Source organism: Myxine glutinosa, chromosome 2 (genome assembly GCF_964187855.1).
Source record: "Myxine glutinosa chromosome 2, kmMyxGlut1.1, whole genome shotgun sequence".
Lineage (NCBI taxonomy): Eukaryota > Metazoa > Chordata > Myxini > Myxiniformes > Myxinidae > Myxine > Myxine glutinosa.
In genome coordinates, this window is record NC_136262.1 from 246,924,036 (window position 1) to 246,945,539 (window position 21,504).

Here is a 21,504-nt window from a genome sequence, read left to right on the forward strand (position 1 = left end):
TCAAAATTTAATGAAAAAGGCTGACATGAGAATGCCGAGAGGTACACTCTCCTTAATGTACAAGAAAATAAAAAAACTTAATGAACAAATAAATTTAAACCCCCTATGGTGCCAATTGCACACACACCAGCACCTCACAATGTGGGCATGTGATGACTTGAGCAAATGGCATGGCAAGTCCCTGTGGTGGGGTGTCTCCATGCCATTGCATTGGTACAGCAGGCTGGAGGAGTCAACAATCCGAAGTGACGAATGACAAGTCAGCTTGAACATCCTACGTGCTGGGGAGCAGAGTGCCAACAGGAAGTCCATGGCCGAGGGAGCTTGCGGGCCATGATCTGCGAGAACAGAGAGAGAGCGATAGCTGCCATGCAGCGGATGCGGCTTTTACTCCCTTGGGTCTGCCTTCCAAGCCCGCAGCTGGTTCTGTAACTGGTCGCCGTGTCATATGGGGCAGCGCTTCCATAAATGCATCCCACCTCCACATCCAGGCCTCTCTGCAGCCCATTACACCTGCTGGTTTTTTTGGTCCTCTGTGAAGTGGCCAGCCGATAGTGGGGAGGAGGGATTCTCGAAGCTGCTCTCATAGCGCTTTTATATTCCCATTTTCATTCACCTCAATTCCTCCACCTGGCCTCGCCTATAAACAGTAGGTTTTACATGAGAACGTCTTTACCCTATGCGGCTTTATAATGGCTGCGCACTGCCTCCTCAGTGCACATATTACATACGATTTACCTCTGATGTGTCCCTAGTTCAGGTGTAAATCTAACCTGCTCTATGCACACGAGTAGTGTAATAATGTTGCTTCTGGGACACCTCCGTTTAACATGGGAAATCCCTATCTAATGTCATTTACCCCCTTGTCTTTTTCAAAAATCATAAACACCTCTATTTCTCCCACCCTCATCTTTATGAACCTTTTGTCTGTAGTACCTATCCTTAATGTTGTTCATTAGACCACTCAAACACTACAAATATTTGTTTTCTCTTATAGACCTATCATCCTTCTTCTACATATCATCTGGCAGATTAATCTTTGACCCATTCACTTCCATATTAATTCTTTCCCTCCCTCATTGCCCCTAAACACCTATATTTCTCTCACCCTGTTCTTTACGAACCTTCTAACCTTTTGACATGCTATCCTTATTCATTAGACCACTTAAACACCTGTGATCCTTCTGACCTTATGGACCTTTTAACCTTTTACTCTTAATATCATCTGGTGAATATAACCCACTCAAACATCGACCCGACAAATATTTGTTTATGCGTGGGAAATAATTTAATTCTCTTGCCACTCTCTTCACCATCTAATATATTAACAAAAAATATGTTTGAGTTTGGTTCTTTATTAAGATATTTTAACTGAGCTAAGATAAAATGGTAAACCTCCCTCAATGTTCTTGTTTGAGCGCCTCCAGTGCCACATACCATTTTTTGGTAAGCTCCGCCCACTTTTTGGTAAACCACGCCCATTTTTTTACTAAGCCCCGCCCACTTTTTGTTAAGACACGCCCACTTTTTACTAAGCCCCGCCCACTTTTGCTAAGCTCCTCCCACTTTTGCTAAGTCCCACCCACTTTATAAACTCTTCAGCATTGTATCATTTCCAGGTAATACATTACATCATTTTCAGGGAATTTCCATCACATCATTTCCAGTTAAGACACGCCCAGGGAATTTCCACAGGAAGACACACCCAGTCCTTATAAAAGGCACCGACCACACAGGCTTTTTCAAACACGCTTTCTGCTTCACTTGAGAATGGACTACTATGCCGAAATGGAATGGGATAACTTTGCTATTCCATGGAGTCCTACTACCTGTGTAGAACTCAACCTTCAGATTGATGAACTGGACTCGAACCTCTTATCAATGGAGGTAAGTTTGTTTATTTATTTATTTATTTATTTAATTTTTTTTTTTTAAGATGAGACTCGTGTAAGAGTTAACAAAGTTTATTTTAATATTCATAGAGCTTGATTTATACAAATAAAAAATATTGTATTAAATTAATACATTGTTATTTTCTTTCACAGGAAATTGTATCTGAGATACGAAATGAAAATTCTGCTTTTAACACAACTTGGGATGAAGTTATTTTTTTGTTTGAAGACATTTTGAACAACCAAGACCCCCAGAACGAGTTCTACCTTGATGACCCAGCCAAAGAGTTATACCTTGGAGATCCACAAAATCCTGAAAAAGAGTTTTACCATGATGATACTTGTTGTGAGTTATCAAAACAAAACCCACTGAACAAGTTCTACCTTGATGAGCCAGAATACAAGTCATACATTGGAGACCCACAAATTTCTGAAAATTGGGAAAGGAGAGTTCTCCCTGATGGTCCGCAGTTATACTATGTGAGACACATCATAGAAACCCTAAAAAATTGGGCAAGGAGAGTTCTCCCTGATGGTCCGCAGTTATACTATGTGAGACACATCATAGAAACCCTAAAAAATTGGGCAAGGAGAGTTCTCCCTGATGGTCCGCAGTTATACTATGTGAGACACATCATAGAAACCCTAAAAAATTGGGCAAGGAGAGTTCTCCCTGATGGTCCGCAGTTATACTATGTGAGACACATCATAGAAACCCTAAAAAATTGTGAAATGGGAATTCTCCCTGATGGTCCGCAGTTATACTATGTGAGACACATCATAGAAACCCTAAAAAATTGGGAAAGGGAAGTTTTCCCTGATGGTCCGCAGTTATACTATGTGAGACTTATCACGGAAACCCCCAATATTTCTGAAAATTGTGGTTTTACCTTGGGGACTTGGAAAGATGGTTATATTTTTGGAGACTCGGAATGGGGGTTTTGTTTTGATGACTCGGAATGTGATACCTATCTTGGAGGCTCAACAGGAATGTGGTTATACCTTGGGAACTTGGAAAGTTGGTTTTATTTTGGAGACTCTACCTGTGGGGTTCCTCTTGGAGACTCTTTGGATTCTAAAGCAATGAACAATGTTCTTTATTTAATGACGCTTGATTTAAGCAATATCAAGAAAGTTCGAGGAAGAAAATGCTGGAAAATTCTTTCTTCCCATTTCTACTTCTTCAAACTTAAAAGCCTTGAAAGACAGAATTGGAGGAAGAGGAAAAAAAAAAAAAAATACGTATTTAAAAAAGAAGAAAAGAAAGATTATGTTAGGGTTTGGGTGGGATTTTGAATGTGAGGGTTAGGGATGGGGTTGGGTTAGGGTTGGGATTTTGAATGTGAGGGTTAGGGTTGGGGTTGGGTTAGGGATGGGGTTGGGTTAGGGATGGGGTTGGGTTAGGGATGGGTTGGGTTAGGGTTGGGATTTTGAATGTGAGGGTTAGGGTTGGGGTTGGGTTAGGGATGGGATTGGGTTAGGGTTGGGATTTTGAATGTGAGGGTTAGGGATGTGTTGGGTTAGGGATGGGGTTGGGTTAGGGATGGGGTTGGGTTAGGGTTGGGGTTGGGTTAGGGATGGGGTTGGGTTAGGGATGGGGTTGGGTTAGGGATGGGGTTGGGTTAGGGATGGGGTTGGGTTAGGGATGGGGTTGGGTTAGGGATGGGTTGGGTTAGGGATGGGTTTGGGTTAGGGATGGGGTTGGGTTAGGGCTTGGGTTGGGTTAGGGTTTGTATATTATTATGACTCACTCGCACATACACACACACACAAAAGTTAAGCCCCAACTAAAAAGTTGTGGGATTCTGTGTTTGGGGTTCACAGATTTAAAAACGTATCCCCATTATACACACACAAAAGTTAAGCCCCAACTAAAAAGTTGTGGGATTCTGTGTTTGGGGTTCACAGATTTAAAAACGTATCCCCATTATACACACACAAAAGTTAAGCCCCAACTAAAAAGTTGTGGGATTCTGTGTTTGGGGTTCACAGATTTAAAAACGTATCCCCATTATACACACACAAAAGTTAAGCCCCAACTAAAAAGTTGTGGGATTCTGTGTTTGGGGTTCACAGATTTAAAAACGTATCCCCATTATACACACACAAAAGTTAAGCCCCAACTAAAAAGTTGTGGGATTCTGTGTTTGGGGTTCACAGATTTAAAAACGTATCCCCATTATACACACACAAAAGTTAAGCCCCAACTAAAAAGTTGTGGGATTCTGTGTTTGGGGTTCACAGATTTAAAAACGTATCCCCATTACATTTTATTTATTTATTTATTATTTTCAAGGGTATTAGCTGCTTACTTGTGTTTTTTGTAATTCTTGTGAGTAAAATGAACCCAAGATTTCTTCTCCATTTAAATCATATAATTTGTAGGTCCAAGGGACTGTATCCATTACATCAATGATTTTAAATAATTCACGAGTCCATTTTTGTGTATAACCTTTCTCAAAATGACTTTTCCATTTGTATATTCTTACAATATCACCAACTTTAAACTTGGGCTTTCTCAAATTAATCTCCTTTTCATATTCTAATTTTGTAAATGTTTCTGATGGTTTTGATTGTGTTGATGAATGAACTGTATTATTGTAATTATCTACAATATCCTGAATTAAATACACCCATTTTTGAGAACCGAGTTGTGTGAATTTTTTATATAATTTCTCTTTTAAAGTACGATTAAAACGCTCAATAACAACTGCCTTTCCTTCATTAAAGGTGCTGTATAATTTAATACCCTTCCCCTTAAGAAATTTCATGAATATTTTGTTATAGAACTCTGTTCCCTCATCAGTCCATAACTTCTTTGGTTTCCTTTTATCCCGATCAAATATTAGCTTAAAGGCTAACATTAAAGTATCACCCCTTTTATTTTTTAAAGGGACAACCCAGGCAAATCTACTCCTCAAATCAATAACGGTTAAAGCATACCTGTATCCCCTGTCATTATTCAATTCAATTAAATCAGCGGACCATATGTGGTCAGTGTATTTAGAATAAACCTTCCTTCTTTTAAACTTTGTGATTATAGGTTTGTGTAATTCTTCAGCCAAAAGCTCCTCAGTCTTGATGGCATCATTAGAGCCTAATAGTTTTTTGAGGAATAACCAAGACCAAGTTTCAATTTAGCATTTATCAAATTTCTCACAATAAACCTATCAACTTTCTCTCTCAACGTTGGATTTTGTATCAAAGACAAATTATACAACATTTCGCTGTCGGCTTTATGTTTTTCAGTCAACGTAGTGGTTTTCCCATAAGCAATATCATGCTTCATACACACTTCGTCAACCCTATTTGTAGGTTTAGACCAAGGTTTAGGATTGTCAGCCTCATCTAATCTTTTATCCAAGTTTGTTCCTGGACCACAGAAAGAATACCCTGGAAGGTGTAATTCCCCTAGAATTCCAGTTGTTGTAAATTTACTTCCTGACAGAAACTTTTGTATGTCTCCTCCTCTTTTAGGAGAGATGAATTGGCACTTTTTAGAGCCACATACTTGACATATTCCTTTTTGATAAACTCTATTATTTTTAGCTTTAACATAAGAGATATTTTTAGATTTAGTTTTCTTTTTACATTTGAGACAATAACTCATATTTATTTATCAGAAAAATTCCGACAGAGTATCAAAACCTTTTTGGTTTTCAACATATACATTTCAATCTTTATTTTTAAAACATAAAGAATCCTAAGGAATGCCTTCACTCTCTCCTCCATTTATTTACAAATAAAAACTAACTAAAGTCAATGACACCAACATCATCAATCACCTAATCTTTTCCTTCTTCTTCTTCTTCTTCTTCTTCACCACTTTCTCGTTTAAATCTCCTCCCTGAAATTGAAGACATTGACGTTCTTATTTTTGAAACCATTATCTTCATAAGAGTTGTTAATTCTTTAATTTCCTCTTCGGTGCGTTGAGATTGATTTATTTGCTTTAATACACTCAATCTTTTATGAATCTCAGTGATTTCCATCTTTTTATATTTTTCCTCCCTCTCTCTTTGCTCCCTCTCCTCCTCCTCCATTTTCTCCCTCTCCTCCTTCTCCTTTTTCTCCCTTTTCTCCCTTTCCTCCTTCTCCCTTTTCTCCCTTTCCTCCTTCTCCTTTTTCTCCCTCTCCTCCTTCTCCTCCTTTTTCTCCCTCTCCTCCTTCTCCTCCCTCTCCCTTTCCTCCTTCTCCTTTTTCTCTCTTTCCTCCTTCTCTTCTTCAACTCCTTCCTCATCCCTTGCTACCCTTGAGTTTGAACCCCAAAGAATATTATACATATACTCATCTGGATTTTGAGATATTCTTGTATCTATAATTATTTTTCTCATAATAGGATACCAATAAGATTTGTTGACGATTTCTAAAAGAGTTTTATATTTCATAACTTTGAGAAGTTCATTTTTATTTAATATTTTAAACAAGTCTCTATTTGTGGGTTTAACAATATCAGTATAAGGCCAGTTTTTTATGACAAAATTCCCATGTATATGCTCCAAATCATAAGGTATGTAATACCGAGCACCCTTTTCTTGTAGGTATCCTTGAATACAAAAATTATAATTCTCTTGTAGTCTTCTTCCTGCCATTTATGTATCAGAAATATATGTGAGATTAATATTATGACAGGTAATACCACCCCATCTTCCCACTACCAAATCGGTTTGTATTCCTCGGCTTTCTATCCTTATCTCATTACCTTCCTTCTTTGTCATGCGAACCATCGCTATACTATCATATATTTTTATTTTCTTAAAATCACGTATTTGTTGTTTACTAATTGTACTTCCACATAAATCCTTATCTTCACCAAGTGGATAATATTCTTCTTTACGAGACTGATTTAAATCATGTAGGTCTTCTATGTTTATTGAAAAAGACCAATTATACCCTAAATCAGGCATATCATACCCCCATTTATTAATTCGCATATTAACTAAATGTCCTTCTTTATAAAATTTAATTGTAAGCAGGTAGTTAAATTCAATGAGGAAAGGTGTATGGTCAGTATAACCAGGTGTTGTGGTTGTAAATTTTACTTGTTTCACAAAACGTGCTGTTTTCTTTAAAGATATATATTGTGATAAATCACTGAATCTAATCAAGTCATTCGCATCTGTAGGGTTTGGATAATTGATTAATTTATAAGTATTCTTCATATTAATATTTTTACTTACACTATATTTTTGTCGTTCAGCCTGTGCCTTTGTATAATAATTTGATAAATCAATATCCTGAGAGGATTTTCCAAAGATAGAACCATCTTTTCCAACATAGGTCATTTATATTAGATAAAAAATGATATCATAAAAATTTTCATTATTGTTGAGTTGAAATAATACATATAAACATAATTGGCCACAACATTTAGAATTAATTTCTTGAACTTGGAATGTTTGATAAACACCATTCTGTAAGAATTGTATTACTTCAACAGGTGGTGGCATACCATAACTATCAAAATAATATTTATCCTGACTATTATGAATACAAACCCAATGAGAACCATTCTGTGTGTCTAAATTCATAATAATATTCTTTGTATTCTTATTTATATGTGTTAATTCATCTCTCATACAAATAACCACATTATCAATTTTTAGTGTTTTACAATACTTAGCTAGTTCTATATTTGACGTTGTATTCTTTCCAAATTGTTTAAACCATTTATCCATTTATTTATGAGAAAGATACAATCCATTACCCCGTTTAGTTAGTTTAACACCCGCTTGAGCGATAGAGGAAAGCATATCTCCAACCAACAATCTAGCTTTATCAGGTAGACTTTCAAGTTTTTGAGCAAAATCTACAATTACACCACTTCCACTAATTTGTTTCTCCAACTCCTTGTTATGTCTTTCCAATTCTTTTTGAGCTTTTAGTTGTGCCTTCCTTTCGTTAGCAGTTTTTACCGCTGCTGAAATACCACCAGTCAATGCTCCCGCCGCACTTAAACCAGCAAATAAAGGAATTAGAAACGGGAGAAATCCTCCTCTTGACTCGTCTATTGAATATTTCTTTAACATAGGTTTCGTCATTTTAATTTTAAGTGATCCAACATCATTTAGTGTTTTTACTTGTGTGTGTGTGAGTAAAACATCAATTCTTACAGCTCCTTTTCTTTGAATTGTATTAACATTAATAATACAAGGCTTTTGATTTTGAATACAAGATGTTAATTTATTAAGATTGATTTGATTAACATATACCCCAACCATTTATTTATGAGAAAAAACCTATGTGATATTAATCATAACACCATTATCTGTATTAATCTGTAATTCTGTTTCCTCCAAAAGCAAACAATATGCATTAACCTCTTCACTCTCCCCTCTTTCAATGTATAGAGAAGTATCCACTCGATTAGACTTTATAGTTTCCTTTTGAGAACTCAGGTCAATTGCGTAGATTGTATAAAGTTTTTGAAACGCAACCATATCCAAAATAGGATCATTATTACCATTACTTTCACACACCTTTTGGTAGGACTTGTAGGCTTCCGCATAATCATTTTTTTCCCAATCAATTTCCAATCTATCTCGCGGATAAAATGTGCCATCAAGAGAAACCCGAAGTTGTTTCACCTTTGCATTATCACTCAGGGCATTATTCTTATTAGTACCGTCCTCTCCATCTGGTTTTTTAAAAATGAGCCAGAGGTATCGTGGCTTTCCTTGAAGAACACCTAAATTCCAAGTGTAGGTAGTGTGTTCCAGTTTAACGTGTTGACATCTTCTTTTAAGGTATGATACATTTAGCGGTTTCTTTGAGTTAAGTCTTCTATTTAACATCTCTTCCGTTTTAAGATTAGGAGTATATTCACTGATATACCAACACAAATCATTAATAACAAATTTATTATTTTCTCCAAAAGCATTTTCATCCCCAAAAAGCAATCTATTTACATTATCATTCCTTTGTAGTTGAAATCTAATTTTAAGCCCATACAAAACTTTATCATAATCACAAAATCCAAATATACCTTTCAGAGGTACTGCTACGGTAAAACTATTCTCAGCTTTTGCGTCATCATTATACATTGACTTCCTTTGACTATAACCAGGGTCTGCGTTTGTACCCGTTGACATATCAGGAATAAAACCCTCAACAGCTCCCTTACCCATTCTATCACTAAACGAATATAGTGTAAATTTCATCATTTCAGATGTAGCAGAGACATAATCAACCGCTTCAACCTCTTGTGTTCCAATATACAGGCGGACACTGTCAAACATTTTCCAGAAGAAATCATTTACGAGTGTAGCATTAGTATTATTCGCAGCCTTAGTGAATTTAAATTTACACAGCAAGAAACTATCAGCTATATTCAAGTAAGTTTGTTGATTATTTATTTCAAAACTTTTTGTTCCGTTTGAATTCCAGTCTGTTCCTGTTATAGCATTTACCTTAAAATAGTCTTCCTTTTTAGTGGAGTTTGAAATGATAATCGTATCATCCAAATCATAGATACTATCAATCGCTTCCATACTTGTATTTATATAGCATTAAAATTGTTGAAACCCTGACCCAAGTATTTTAATGATTTTTTGTCGTTCTTGTGAAGATAGTTGAGTTTTACCTTTTTTTATTTCTTTGATTGCTTGTAATTTATGAGACTCCTTTTGAGCATCTTTTATACTCTTTATAGCACCCGCAACGGAGCCCACGGCAGAAGCAGTTGAACCAATTAGGTCTTTATGTTTAAGGATGGTTGAACCAATACCCATTAGAGTATCAATTATCCCATCTCCTTTATTTCGAAATTGATGACCTACACCTCGTTGTCTCTTAGGTTTATAGTATCCTCTACCCACATACCTTGTATAGTCTGGTGAAAGGAACATGCCCTCCCCTGTAATTATTTTATATTTTCCCAACTCGTGTTTTCTCACAATAACCATTATTTATTTATTGAAAAACTTCACGTAGGTGAATTCTGATGGATATAATTTCATCATTAAAGGATATCATACGATTATCTTGGTCGGTTATCCTAAAATTTACTCTGTATATGGTTTTTCCTGACACAGGTAAATAGACAAGATTTTTTGGTTCCATATTAAATTTATAACCAATCGGGGTTGAGTATGCACTGAATGAAAATATTGTATTTGTTCTTATTCCATCGTTATAAGCACCATCAATCAAATCACAATGAATTAATACTGAATTTATACCGGAGGATATTTGGATAACATTATCACTGTAAAACGTCCCGTTATTTTCAATCTTTTTTGAAGAGAAACCCAATAGCTCTCTAAACGAATTTTCAATCGTGAAATCAACTTTATAATTATTTTTAAGTTTAATAGTTGATTTTGAAGTGTGTTTTTGAATATCTATTACAATATTTTTTGGTTCATCACCTTTTTCTTTCATAAGGCGAGAGACTTCTGAAGATATTTGAGAAATCTCGTAAGCTCCAGGTGAAACGGTTATAGTTTTATATCCACTTCCTGGATTATAACTAAACTTGTTGTTTTTCTCTGTGATATTAAAAAGGGTATTGTAAGTTTCCATTGACAACAAAGATGCCTCATATGAGGTAAGGGGGTCAAGTTGTAGTGGGTAAGGGAATGAAGCTGTGTAATCGCTCGTTGTGAAATTAAAACTAAGAATTGTGCTTCTCATCTTATTTAATATCTAATAAAATATCTTTGTATTGACATTTATTAATTATTTTCATGTTCATCAACTGATCTAAAATGGCTGAGGATTCATTAAAACAATTGTTGTTTCCAGCCTTCTTACTACCTAACAACAATAATAGCCTATTAACTAATTGTGATGGGTCATTTGGAAGAAAACTAACACCCGAACCAAGCTTACTTAAAGCATCAATAATATGTTTCTCCTTCTCATTCTTCTTACTTTTACCAGCAACAGAAACTCCATAATCAAGTGCATTTAGCAACTCAATATATACCCTATCTTCCTCTCTTTCCATATCAAGTGGTTCCTCAAAATATTTTGAACCGCTGAATCCGGGGTTTGTTAGAAGAAACATTAATCTTGGAGTTAATTTAACATTTGGTTGAGTAGAACTCAAGAACATCAATTCATCATTAAATATCAATACCTTTTCTTCCACAAGATGAAACACTGCTGGTTCTTCTGTTGGAATGAGACCTGCTCTGGTTTTTGAACCCGCCGAATATTCATTGTTTTGAAGAGCTTCCACAACATAATTAGGGGGTTGATTTACCTCCTCAAGTTTCCGAAATAATCCCTCATCATCATATTCTAATTCACCAAGTTCTTGTTTTGTTATCTGACTAAAATCTTTGAGCATTTGAAGTTTTTTCGGAGTAAATTCTACCGTGGGTACTGTAGGTGAGTGTTGAGTTTTCAAAAGTGGTTTAAAGAATTTCTCTTGTTTTCTTTCAAAGGCTTCTTCACCAGTTAGTTTCTGTCTCCGTTTCTTCTTTATCTCTTCCTGTTGTTTAACAACTTTTGAAACTAATTGTTGATGTTCCTTAAACTTTCTTTCTCTTTCTTCAGTATTCATTTTCTGTATTTATTTATTGAAAAATATCATTTAGTATCTCATCTTGTTTCACAACAATATATTTATATTTTCCAATCGTGTGTTTCATATAATTTTCAAATTCTTTTTTACTACATAACGTAGAGCAATTATCTCTCCAAAAATTATTTACATCTATTGAATTTAACTTAAATAAAATAAAAGTATTGGCATTGTTTCTTATTGAGCGTCGAGGGAGTTGAAAATATGATTGACTAAGATATATACAATTACAAGAAGAATGTCTCCCTCTTGTATAGTAGCTATCCATTACTGTTTGGTTTCTCTCATTAACACAATCATCAAAGATGACGAGGTTCTTTTTTGATTTATCTAAATCTTGAGGTGAAGGTATATCATCCGTATTATCACTGAGAATACAAGTTATGGGTTTCGATTTTGATTTCTGTGTATCACAAAATAATTGTATTATATCTTCAATATTATAATCATTCAGTTTGTTTTGAAGTTTAAATAAACCGATAATGTCTTCCTTTTTAAGACCTGCATTAAAACCCTGTGAGAGTAGTTGATACTCGGGTTGAAAACTTGACTTTGTAAAAATTATTAAATTATCATAATCTAAAAAATTAGGACCAAGGAGCATCTTTAAAAGTAAACAGGTTTTCCCACATCCGCTTGAACCAACTATTAGACATCTCAATGAATTTGGAATGTTTTTATGGTTATTAAATTTTATCTTATTTTCCCAAACGGGTAAAAAATCATTCATTTATATATTTGGAAAACAAGTCATCCAACTTTTTTTGAGCTATTTTAGAAACTCTATATTTTATCCTGAGTTCTGGTTTAATTTCAAAATAATTCATTATTTTATTTATGTAGTATCTTGTATTAACATTTCCATTAAAATTATTTTGAATAATAAATATCATTAAACCCTTATACATTTCCTCAATACAAAGAGTCTCTTTCCTTGTAAGAAATGGTGTATTATCACCATAATGCTTAACATTCATCTCTCTTATTAATCTTGTAAAGTAATTCATTTTTGGTTCTAATTTAAAAGAGTTATATGTTTTTTTATATTTCTTATTATCATTAATTAGAATATAATCACAGAATAAACATTGTTTATATGAATCCTCATCATTAAGCCCCACTCTATCACAAGCCGGACAATTCTCTAATTTATCATATGGAGAGTCTGGAAATTCTAAATATCCTTCAGAACTTATCATATTTATGTGGTAAATTTTTACTTAAACTAAACGCAAGTTTATTCATTAATAAATACAATGTTTCAAAGCACAAAAGACAAATTTCAATCAATCTCTACTTCGGTGGAAGATATAGAAAAATATGTCAAAGATGTTAAATTGAACAAAGATAAATATGGAAATTTTTGGGTAAAACCAGTTATGGAAAATAACATGAGCCCCTCTATTTCATTTAAAGGAAGAGCTCTAACTATACCTGGAAAGACATCCATTAAAGTAAATCTAACAAAAGTTTCTCCTCTACTCCTGGCAATTTATTCAAAGCTTGAAAAAGTGATTGACCACGATACTTTGAAAAAGAATGATAAGACCATTAATAATTCTAGAGGAGACATTTGTATTTTCTTTAATAATCCAAAGGGTGTAGATCTAAGTAAAATGAATGATGTTAATATTTCTGGTGAAATGTCATTTCGTTCTATGATAGTTAGAGATTATTTAAAGATAACTTTTGATATAAAAATTGTAGAGATTGAATCTGTTAATGAAAGAAAGTATATAGATATTGATGGGAATATTTTTCTTGCTAATTAAATATGAGTCAATACAGCAGTGAAGATTTTACTATTTCATTGAACTCGGACGATAGTGATGATAGTATTTCATTGAACTTGGATGATGGTGATGATAGTATTTCATTGAACACAGATGATAGTTATGATACTAATAGTTTGTGCTCAAATGATAGTTATGAGAGTAGCTTTATTGATGACTCTGAGTATGATTCTGAGTATTCATGTGATAGTTATGACTTAGATGATTCTGAGTGAAAAAGTGTTTTAGTTTAAGCACAGTGATATATATAAAACGGAGCTGTAAAGCTCAAAAGTGTTTTATTTTAAGCACAGTGATATATATAAAACACCACGTTTTCTCACGCTATAAATATGGTTTATTGTGATACTTGCGAGAAGGAAGTAAAATATTATAAACAACATATTCTCACCGCAAAACATACATACAACATTTTAAACAAACTTTCCCCTCTTCCACCTGAAACAAAACACTGTTCTACATGTAATAAAAATATCCTCAAGAAAGGCTTCAAAATACATCTTAAAACAAATCTACATTTATCAAATTTTATCACAACTAAAAACTCTGATGGAGCATTCAAAGGACATATTAAAATAAGAGTCTTTAACTTCAAACCTCCTGAACCAGAGTCTATAGTTGATGCTGTAGAAATAGTTAAACCTGCTGTTCAAACGTTGATTGAAAAAACACTAAAGGAAATGAAACCACTTAAATTTTATATGGGAGTAAAATTAGAAATGACAAAGGATGAAGGAGTTATAGATGCACCATACATGAGAACTGAGCCACACTTTATATCTTCATATCAAGATTTTAAAACATCAGGAGTCTATGATGAACTTATTAAACAAGAGCAAGATGTGGATAATTCAATCGTAGGAAGTGGATTCAATATAGGAAAAATTATTTACATAGACATTCATATTCTTAAATCAGATCCTCTAAAAGCTTCTTCTTACATTGATTTACCCAGTGTTATCAAAAATAGAAAAGCAGTTATCAATATCAAAAATAAAGACAATAAATGTTTTCTCTGGTCTATTTTAGCACACTTACATCCTCCACATTTTCATGATGAAAGAGTATCTCATTATAAAAAATATGAGAATACATTAAATACGAAAGATCTAAAGTTTCCGATGACTTTAAATGATATTCCTAAATTTGAAAAGATGAATAATTTATCAGTTAATGTTTATGGTCTAACAGAAACAAACAACATTCAGGTTTTAAAGCTTTCTGACAATTGTAAACAAACTCATATTAATCTTCTATATTTTAATTCAGACGAAAATTCACATTATACATACATCAAAGATATTGCTAAATTAATAAAACCACAAGTCTGTAAGAGAACAAATAAAATATATATTTGTTTGCGTTGTCTTAACTTCTTCAATTCACAAGAAAGATTAGATAAACATTCAAATTATTGTGGCGAACATAAATCAACGGTAATCAATATGCCTAAAGAAGGCTCAAAGATCACATTCAAAGATGAAAATAAAAAGATCAAACATCCATTTGTTATATATGCTGATTTTGAAAGTATTTTAGAAAAAATTGATACTGCTTCTCAAGATCCAAAAGAATCATACACAAATAAATATCAAAAACATACTCCTTGTGGTTTTTGTTATTATATCAAATCATCCGTTGGTGATAAATATAACAAGTTAGAGATGTATAGAGGCTCAAATACCCCAGAGGAGTTTGTGAAACGACTAGAAAAAGACTGTGTTCGATTAACCAAGATAATGAGAGAAACCAATAAACCAATGTCCTTAACAAGTAAAGAAAAAAGGGAATTTATAAAAAACAATGTCTGTCATAGTTGTGAGGAGAAAATTGGTAAAGGTCTAAAGGTTAGAGACCATTGTCATCTCACTGGTAAATATAGAGGTCCGGCTCATCAAAGTTGTAATATTAATTATCAACTCCCCTCTTTCATTCCTGTCTTTCTTCATAACAACGCTCATTATGATACACATCTATTTATCAAGGAACTCTCAAAGACTTCTGGAAGTATCTCAGCAATTCCAAACACGGATCAGAAATACATTTCATTCACAAAAACAATTCACACATCTCCTATTACTCATATCAGATTTCTTGATACATTTAAATTCATGGCAAGTCCATTGGTTAACTTGGTTCAAAATCTAAAAGAGTTTCCATGTCTTTCAGAGTATTTTTTAGATAAAGATTTTCTAACACAAAAGGGAATTTACCCCTATGACTATATGGACTCATTTGAGAGATTCAATGAAACACAACTTCCTTCAAAAGAAAATTTCTATAACAAATTAAATAATAGTCATATATCTGATAAAGATTATGTACACGCACAAAATGTTTGGGAAAAATATAACATCAAGAATCTTGGCGAGTATCACGATTTGTATCTCAAAACTGATGTGCTTTTATTGGCCGATGTATTTGAAGCCTTTAGATCTGTTTGTCGCACTGGATATGGATTGGATCCTGCTCACTACTACACAGCACCTGGATTGGCCTGGAGTGCGATGTTGAAAATGACAAAACAAGATTTGGATTTGATAACCGATGTTGATATGCTTTTGATGATTGAAAAGGCAAAAAGAGGTGGAATTTCACAAGTCTGCTCGAGTAGATACGCAAAAGCAAATAACAAATATCTTCCAAATTATGATCCAACGAAAGAGAGTTCTTACTTGATGTACTATGACGCGAACAACCTGTATGGCTGGGCAATGTCTCAGGCTCTTCCTTATGGAAAACTTAGATGGGTAAAGGAAAAAGACTACAAAAACGTTTTACAAGATGTATGTATCTCTACACAAAAAGAATTGGATGAAGAAAAAGTTGGTTATTATTTTGAAATTGATTTAAAATATCCAGAGGAACTCCATAACCTACACAAAGATCTCCCATTTGCTTGTGAGAAAGAAAGTCCAAAGAAAGAATGGTTGAGTGATTATCAACGATCGTTTGATATAGGTGAATCAACAGAAAAATTACTTACTACATTATATAACAAGAAAAATTATGTTCTACACCAAAGAAATTTGCGACAATATTTATCAAAAGGTCTAAGAGTAGAGAAGATCCATAGGGTTCTAAAGTTCAATCAAAGTCATTGGTTAAAGGGGTACATTGATTTTAATACACAAAGAAGAACAGAGTCAAAAACAGATTTTGAGAAAGACTTTTATAAATTGATGAATAATGCGGTCTTTGGTAAGACTATGGAGAATGTGAGGAAAAGACAAAATATCAGACTATCAACATCTTGGGAACAAGCATCAAAATTAATTAATAGACCGAGTTTTACTCGAGCTGAGGTCTTTACTGAGAACTTTTGTGCGATCCATTTGATTAAAGAGAGTATTGAAATGAACAAACCTATTTATATTGGAACAACAATTCTTGATTTATCAAAGTCATTAATGTATGATTACTTTTATAATAACTTGAGGAAGAAATATCAAAATGATGTTAATCTACTTTATATGGATACAGATAGTTTTATTTTGAAAATTAATACCAACGATGTTTATTCAGACATGAAAAGAGACATTAATATCTATGACACGAGTAATTACAGTCCAGAGAGTGAGTTGTTCTCTTCTAAAAATAAAAAGGTGATTGGAAAGTTCAAGGATGAATTAGGAGGAAATGTTATGAGTGAATTTGTGGGATTGAGGTCAAAGGCTTATGCTTATAAATACATTGTGAATAACGTTGAAAAGACTGATAAGAAGTTAAAAGGTGTAAAGAAAAATGTTATTAAAGAAACAATAAACTTTAAGGATTATTATAACTGTTTAACAACAAAGAAAGAAGAGTTTAGAAAGATTAATGGAATAAGAAGTTATAAACATCAATTATATTCAGAAGAGATAAATAAGAAAGCATTGGGGGCTTTTGATGATAAGAGGTTTATTTTAGAAAATGGAATTGATAGTCTCCCTTATGGTTATATAAGTATATAAGTGATAAGATATATATATAAGTGATAAGATATATATAAGTGATAAGATATACATAAGTGATAAGATATATATAAGTGATAAGATATATATAAGTGATAAGTTAAAAAGGGGGGGTTGGGGATTTTAACGGGCTACCGCCGCCTTTTTTACTATTATATAAATGATAGAACCAAGTATCAACCAGACTAAAGAGTGGAGGTGTAATCAACCTTGGTATATAAATGGAAAACATAATGAATGTGAAAAATATCAAATAGGTATAATTGAAAAGGCAACTGGTAAAAAAATTCACAAAACAAATAAGAGAATTAATTTAAATACCGGTGAATTGGGTAAAAAAGATGGAAATATTTTTGAGTGGACGGAAAACTTTGATGGTTGTCAGGAAAATATATACTTTAATTTTAAAATGGTATGTGGCACTGGAGGTGCTCAAACAAGAACATTGAGGGAGGTTTACCATTTTATCTTAGCTCAGTTAAAATATCTTAATAAAGAACCAAACTCAAACATATTTTTTGTTAATATATTAGATGGTGAAGAGAGTGGCAAGAGAATTAAATTATTTCCCACGCATAAACAAATATTTGTCGGGTCGATGTTTGAGTGGGTTATATTCACCAGATGATATTAAGAGTAAAAGGTTAAAAGGTCCATAAGGTCAGAAGGATCACAGGTGTTTAAGTGGTCTAATGAATAAGGATAGCATGTCAAAAGGTTAGAAGGTTCGTAAAGAACAGGGTGAGAGAAATATAGGTGTTTAGGGGCAATGAGGGAGGGAAAGAATTAATATGGAAGTGAATGGGTCAAAGATTAATCTGCCAGATGATATGTAGAAGAAGGATGATAGGTCTATAAGAGAAAACAAATATTTGTAGTGTTTGAGTGGTCTAATGAACAACATTAAGGATAGGTACTACAGACAAAAGGTTCATAAAGATGAGGGTGGGAGAAATAGAGGTGTTTATGATTTTTGAAAAAGACAAGGGGGTAAATGACATTAGATAGGGATTTCCCATGTTAAACGGAGGTGTCCCAGAAGCAACATTATTACACTACTCACACGGTCCATACTATTATACATTCTAGCTAAGGTTCCCATGCCCCTTTCCATGTAGCAATATATATACAGTCACGTGAAAAGGTAAGTACACCCCATGTAAAGTTTTGACTTTTTCAGCATATTTCAACATACAGCCATTTGATCTTCATTTCAACAATATTGATAGATAAAGGTGATATAATATAACAAATATCATGAAACATTTACATTTTGTAGTCCATTGTATAATTTACATAAACATAAATGCAAATTTCGCATGAGGAAAAAATAAGTACACCCCTACATTTATCACTACTTCAAATACCTAAAATGAGAAGCAGGTGCACCAGCTCAGGTGCAAATGATTAGAACATCATTAGAGAGGATTTTGGAGGAACCTGTCTTATTTAAACCTCAGACATTTCGTTTGGTTTGCTCTTTGTTGTTGAAGCATGCGGCGTCACCATGCCTCGATCAAAAGAGCTCTCTGAGGCCTTCAGAAAGAAGGTTATAGATGCCTACGAGTCTGGGAAGGGATTTTAAAAGATCTCCAAACAATTTGAAATCAATCATTCGACAGTCCGGAAGATCATCTACAAGTGGAGAAGATTCCAAACAACTGCCAACTTGTTCAGGCCAGGCTGCCCCAGCAAGTTCAACCCGAGAGCAGACTGCAAGATGCTGAAAGAAGTCTCTAAGAACCCCAGAATGTCATCACGGGACCTACAGGTAGCTCTTGCCACTGTTGATGTCAAAGTGCATGAGTCTACCATTAGAAAGAGGCTGCACAAATTTGATCTACATGGGAGGTGTGCCAGGAGGAAACCTTTGCTGTCCAGAAAGAACATCAGGGCAAGACTAAAGTTTGCCAATGAACACCTCGGCAAAGACCAGCACTTCTGGAACAATGAGCTCTGGACAGATGAGTCAAAGGTAGAGCTATTTGGCCACAGTCCCAGAAGACATGTTTGGCGAAAACCAAAGAGAGCATTTGACCACAAGAACCCGATACCAACTGTAAAGCATAGTGGTGGAAATATTATGGTTTGGGGCAGCTTTGCTGCATCAGGGCCTGGGCAGCTCACCATCATAGAATCCACTATGAATTCTTCATTGTACCAGAGGGTGCTTGAGGATAATGTGAGGCCATCTGTCGGAAAGTTGAAGCTCAACCGAAGGTGGACCTTGCAACATGACAATGACCTTAAACATACCAGTACATCCACCAAGGAATGGCTGAAAAGAAAGAAATGGAGGGTTCTGGAATGGCCAAGTCAAAGCCCGGATCTAAATCCCATCGAGATGTTGTGGGGGGATTTGAAACGAGCTGTGCATGCAAGAAACCCCTCAAACATCGCACAGCTGAAAGAATTCTGCATGGAGGAGTGGGCAAAAATTTCTCCCAGTCGATGTCAGAGACTGGTAGACAGTTATAAGAAACGCCTACTTGAGGTTGTTTCTGTCAAAGGGGGCAATTCCACCTATTAGGGCCAAGGGTGTACTTACTTTTTCCACATGCAAAATTTGCATTTATGTTTATTTAAATTATACAATGGACTACAAAATGTAAATGTTTCATGATATTTGTTATATTATATCACCTTTATCTATCAATATTGTTGAAATGAAGATCAAATAGCTGTATGTTGAAATATGTTGAAAAAGTCAAAACTTTACATGGGGTGTACTTACTTTTTCATGTGACTGTATATATATATATGTATATAAAATATTTTATCCTATATTACATCCATCGCAGTTTTGTATCATCCAATCAATATTTGGATACACTGGTAGCATTAACAAGTGCAACTGCTCAACCACAATACCGCCCCCATCATCCTTGGGTTTCTCTCGTTCTTGCAGTACAACGGAAGTTCTTAAACCATGTAAGCTAATCATTTCACAGTTGATTACTTTACCTTCAGTAGACTGAGCTTTCAGTGCGATGTGTTTTCGATTGCAATCATCCCATAAATGTCTGCCAAGCCTGAACCTTTTGGGTTGCTCCAACTTCGTGAGATTGGATTAATAAAATAAAAAAAACCTGTAAACTACGTGACAAAGCATGCTGTTACGTCAGCAATTGATTGTCCTTTTACTAATGGTTGACAGTCTTGAATCTAAGAGTACACAGTGCCCAGTGGATTGTGCTTGTGGAAATGTGATCTTGTACAATTCTGAACGTTTCCATTAATTGTTACTGTTACACAGCTGTGCCTTCCAACTATGTCCAATTCATTAGCAACCCCTGTCAGCAGAGCTCATTTGATTGTGCCCAGGTGTTTTGGCTGGCACACATTTTCTCGACATGGCAGAGGGATTCACAAGCCTGTCATTTAAGATGTCTTCGTTGGTTTAGCCACTTTTGGCACGAGTAGCCAAGCTGCAGGTGCAGAGGCTCTCACAATCATGCCCCTTTGGTTCTTCCTGTTACCTGTGCTTTGTGGAGTAGCAATGGCGTTTCGAAAAGACAAAATACACAAACAATGTTTAAGTGAGACCAAGAATCAAAGGTTGTCATGAATACCATCGCTCGTTAAAATATTATTTTTAATTACTCTTCATCTGTTGTAGGACACTCGACTTGCAGTAGAACAACCCGATGAAGTTTCGCCTCGAGCCATCCTGCTTGCCTCAACGGGAGGAAATGCTCCAGTGTATCGACTCTCACCAGGCAAAGATGAAAACTCGTGTTCTGCCTGGATCGAGGCCTTTACTCAACATATATACGATTTAGGTAAAACATTATTTGCACGGAGTTTATTTGCACAGTCTTTCTTAAATTGGGCTGATCGGGCCTGACGTCGAACTGAAGGTGGCATGAATTTGTAATTTGTTCAGAGTGCCGGTGGTAACTCGCCTACTCTCTGCGAAAGACACTGGGATTTTTAACACTCAGCAACTAATGCTAACAGGCAGGACGCCCTGCTTAACATCCATCCAAGATAGTACATGGTGTTATGTAGAATTATTATATGTAAGTGCAAAATTTGCTACACTAGCGGAACCAATGTTTTTTTGCATCTATATACCCTTGGCAACAAGACCTGAGTTGGTTCCATTTTTTTCAATGGCGTCGTCGTCCCTAACCCCAAGCCAAGTAGAAGTCCACGCTATGAAAACTTTACACTTGGTCAGTATCAAGACAAAGTTGTTAATGCAACACAGCAAGACTTTGCATGGCTACTTTCACGGTATTCACAGAGGCACCATGAAGAGACATCAGACGGTATACCAGTTTGGTCAGCATACAATTCTCGTGTGTGCATTCCAGAAGAGGACAAGA

The 21,504-nt window shown here is 34.8% G+C and overlaps 1 protein-coding gene across 1 annotated transcript in view; it reads left to right on the top strand.

Annotated features, from left to right (window-relative positions):
- Nucleotides 1-21,504, top strand: part of LOC137420686 (rhotekin) — a 274,341-nt gene that overhangs the window by 211,704 nt on the left and 41,133 nt on the right. The window contains exon 12 of the mRNA XM_078772886.1: nt 20,793-20,955. Within this exon, the coding sequence (XP_078629012.1) occupies nt 20,793-20,955 (163 nt within the window). The remainder of the gene's footprint in view (nt 1-20,792; nt 20,956-21,504) is intronic.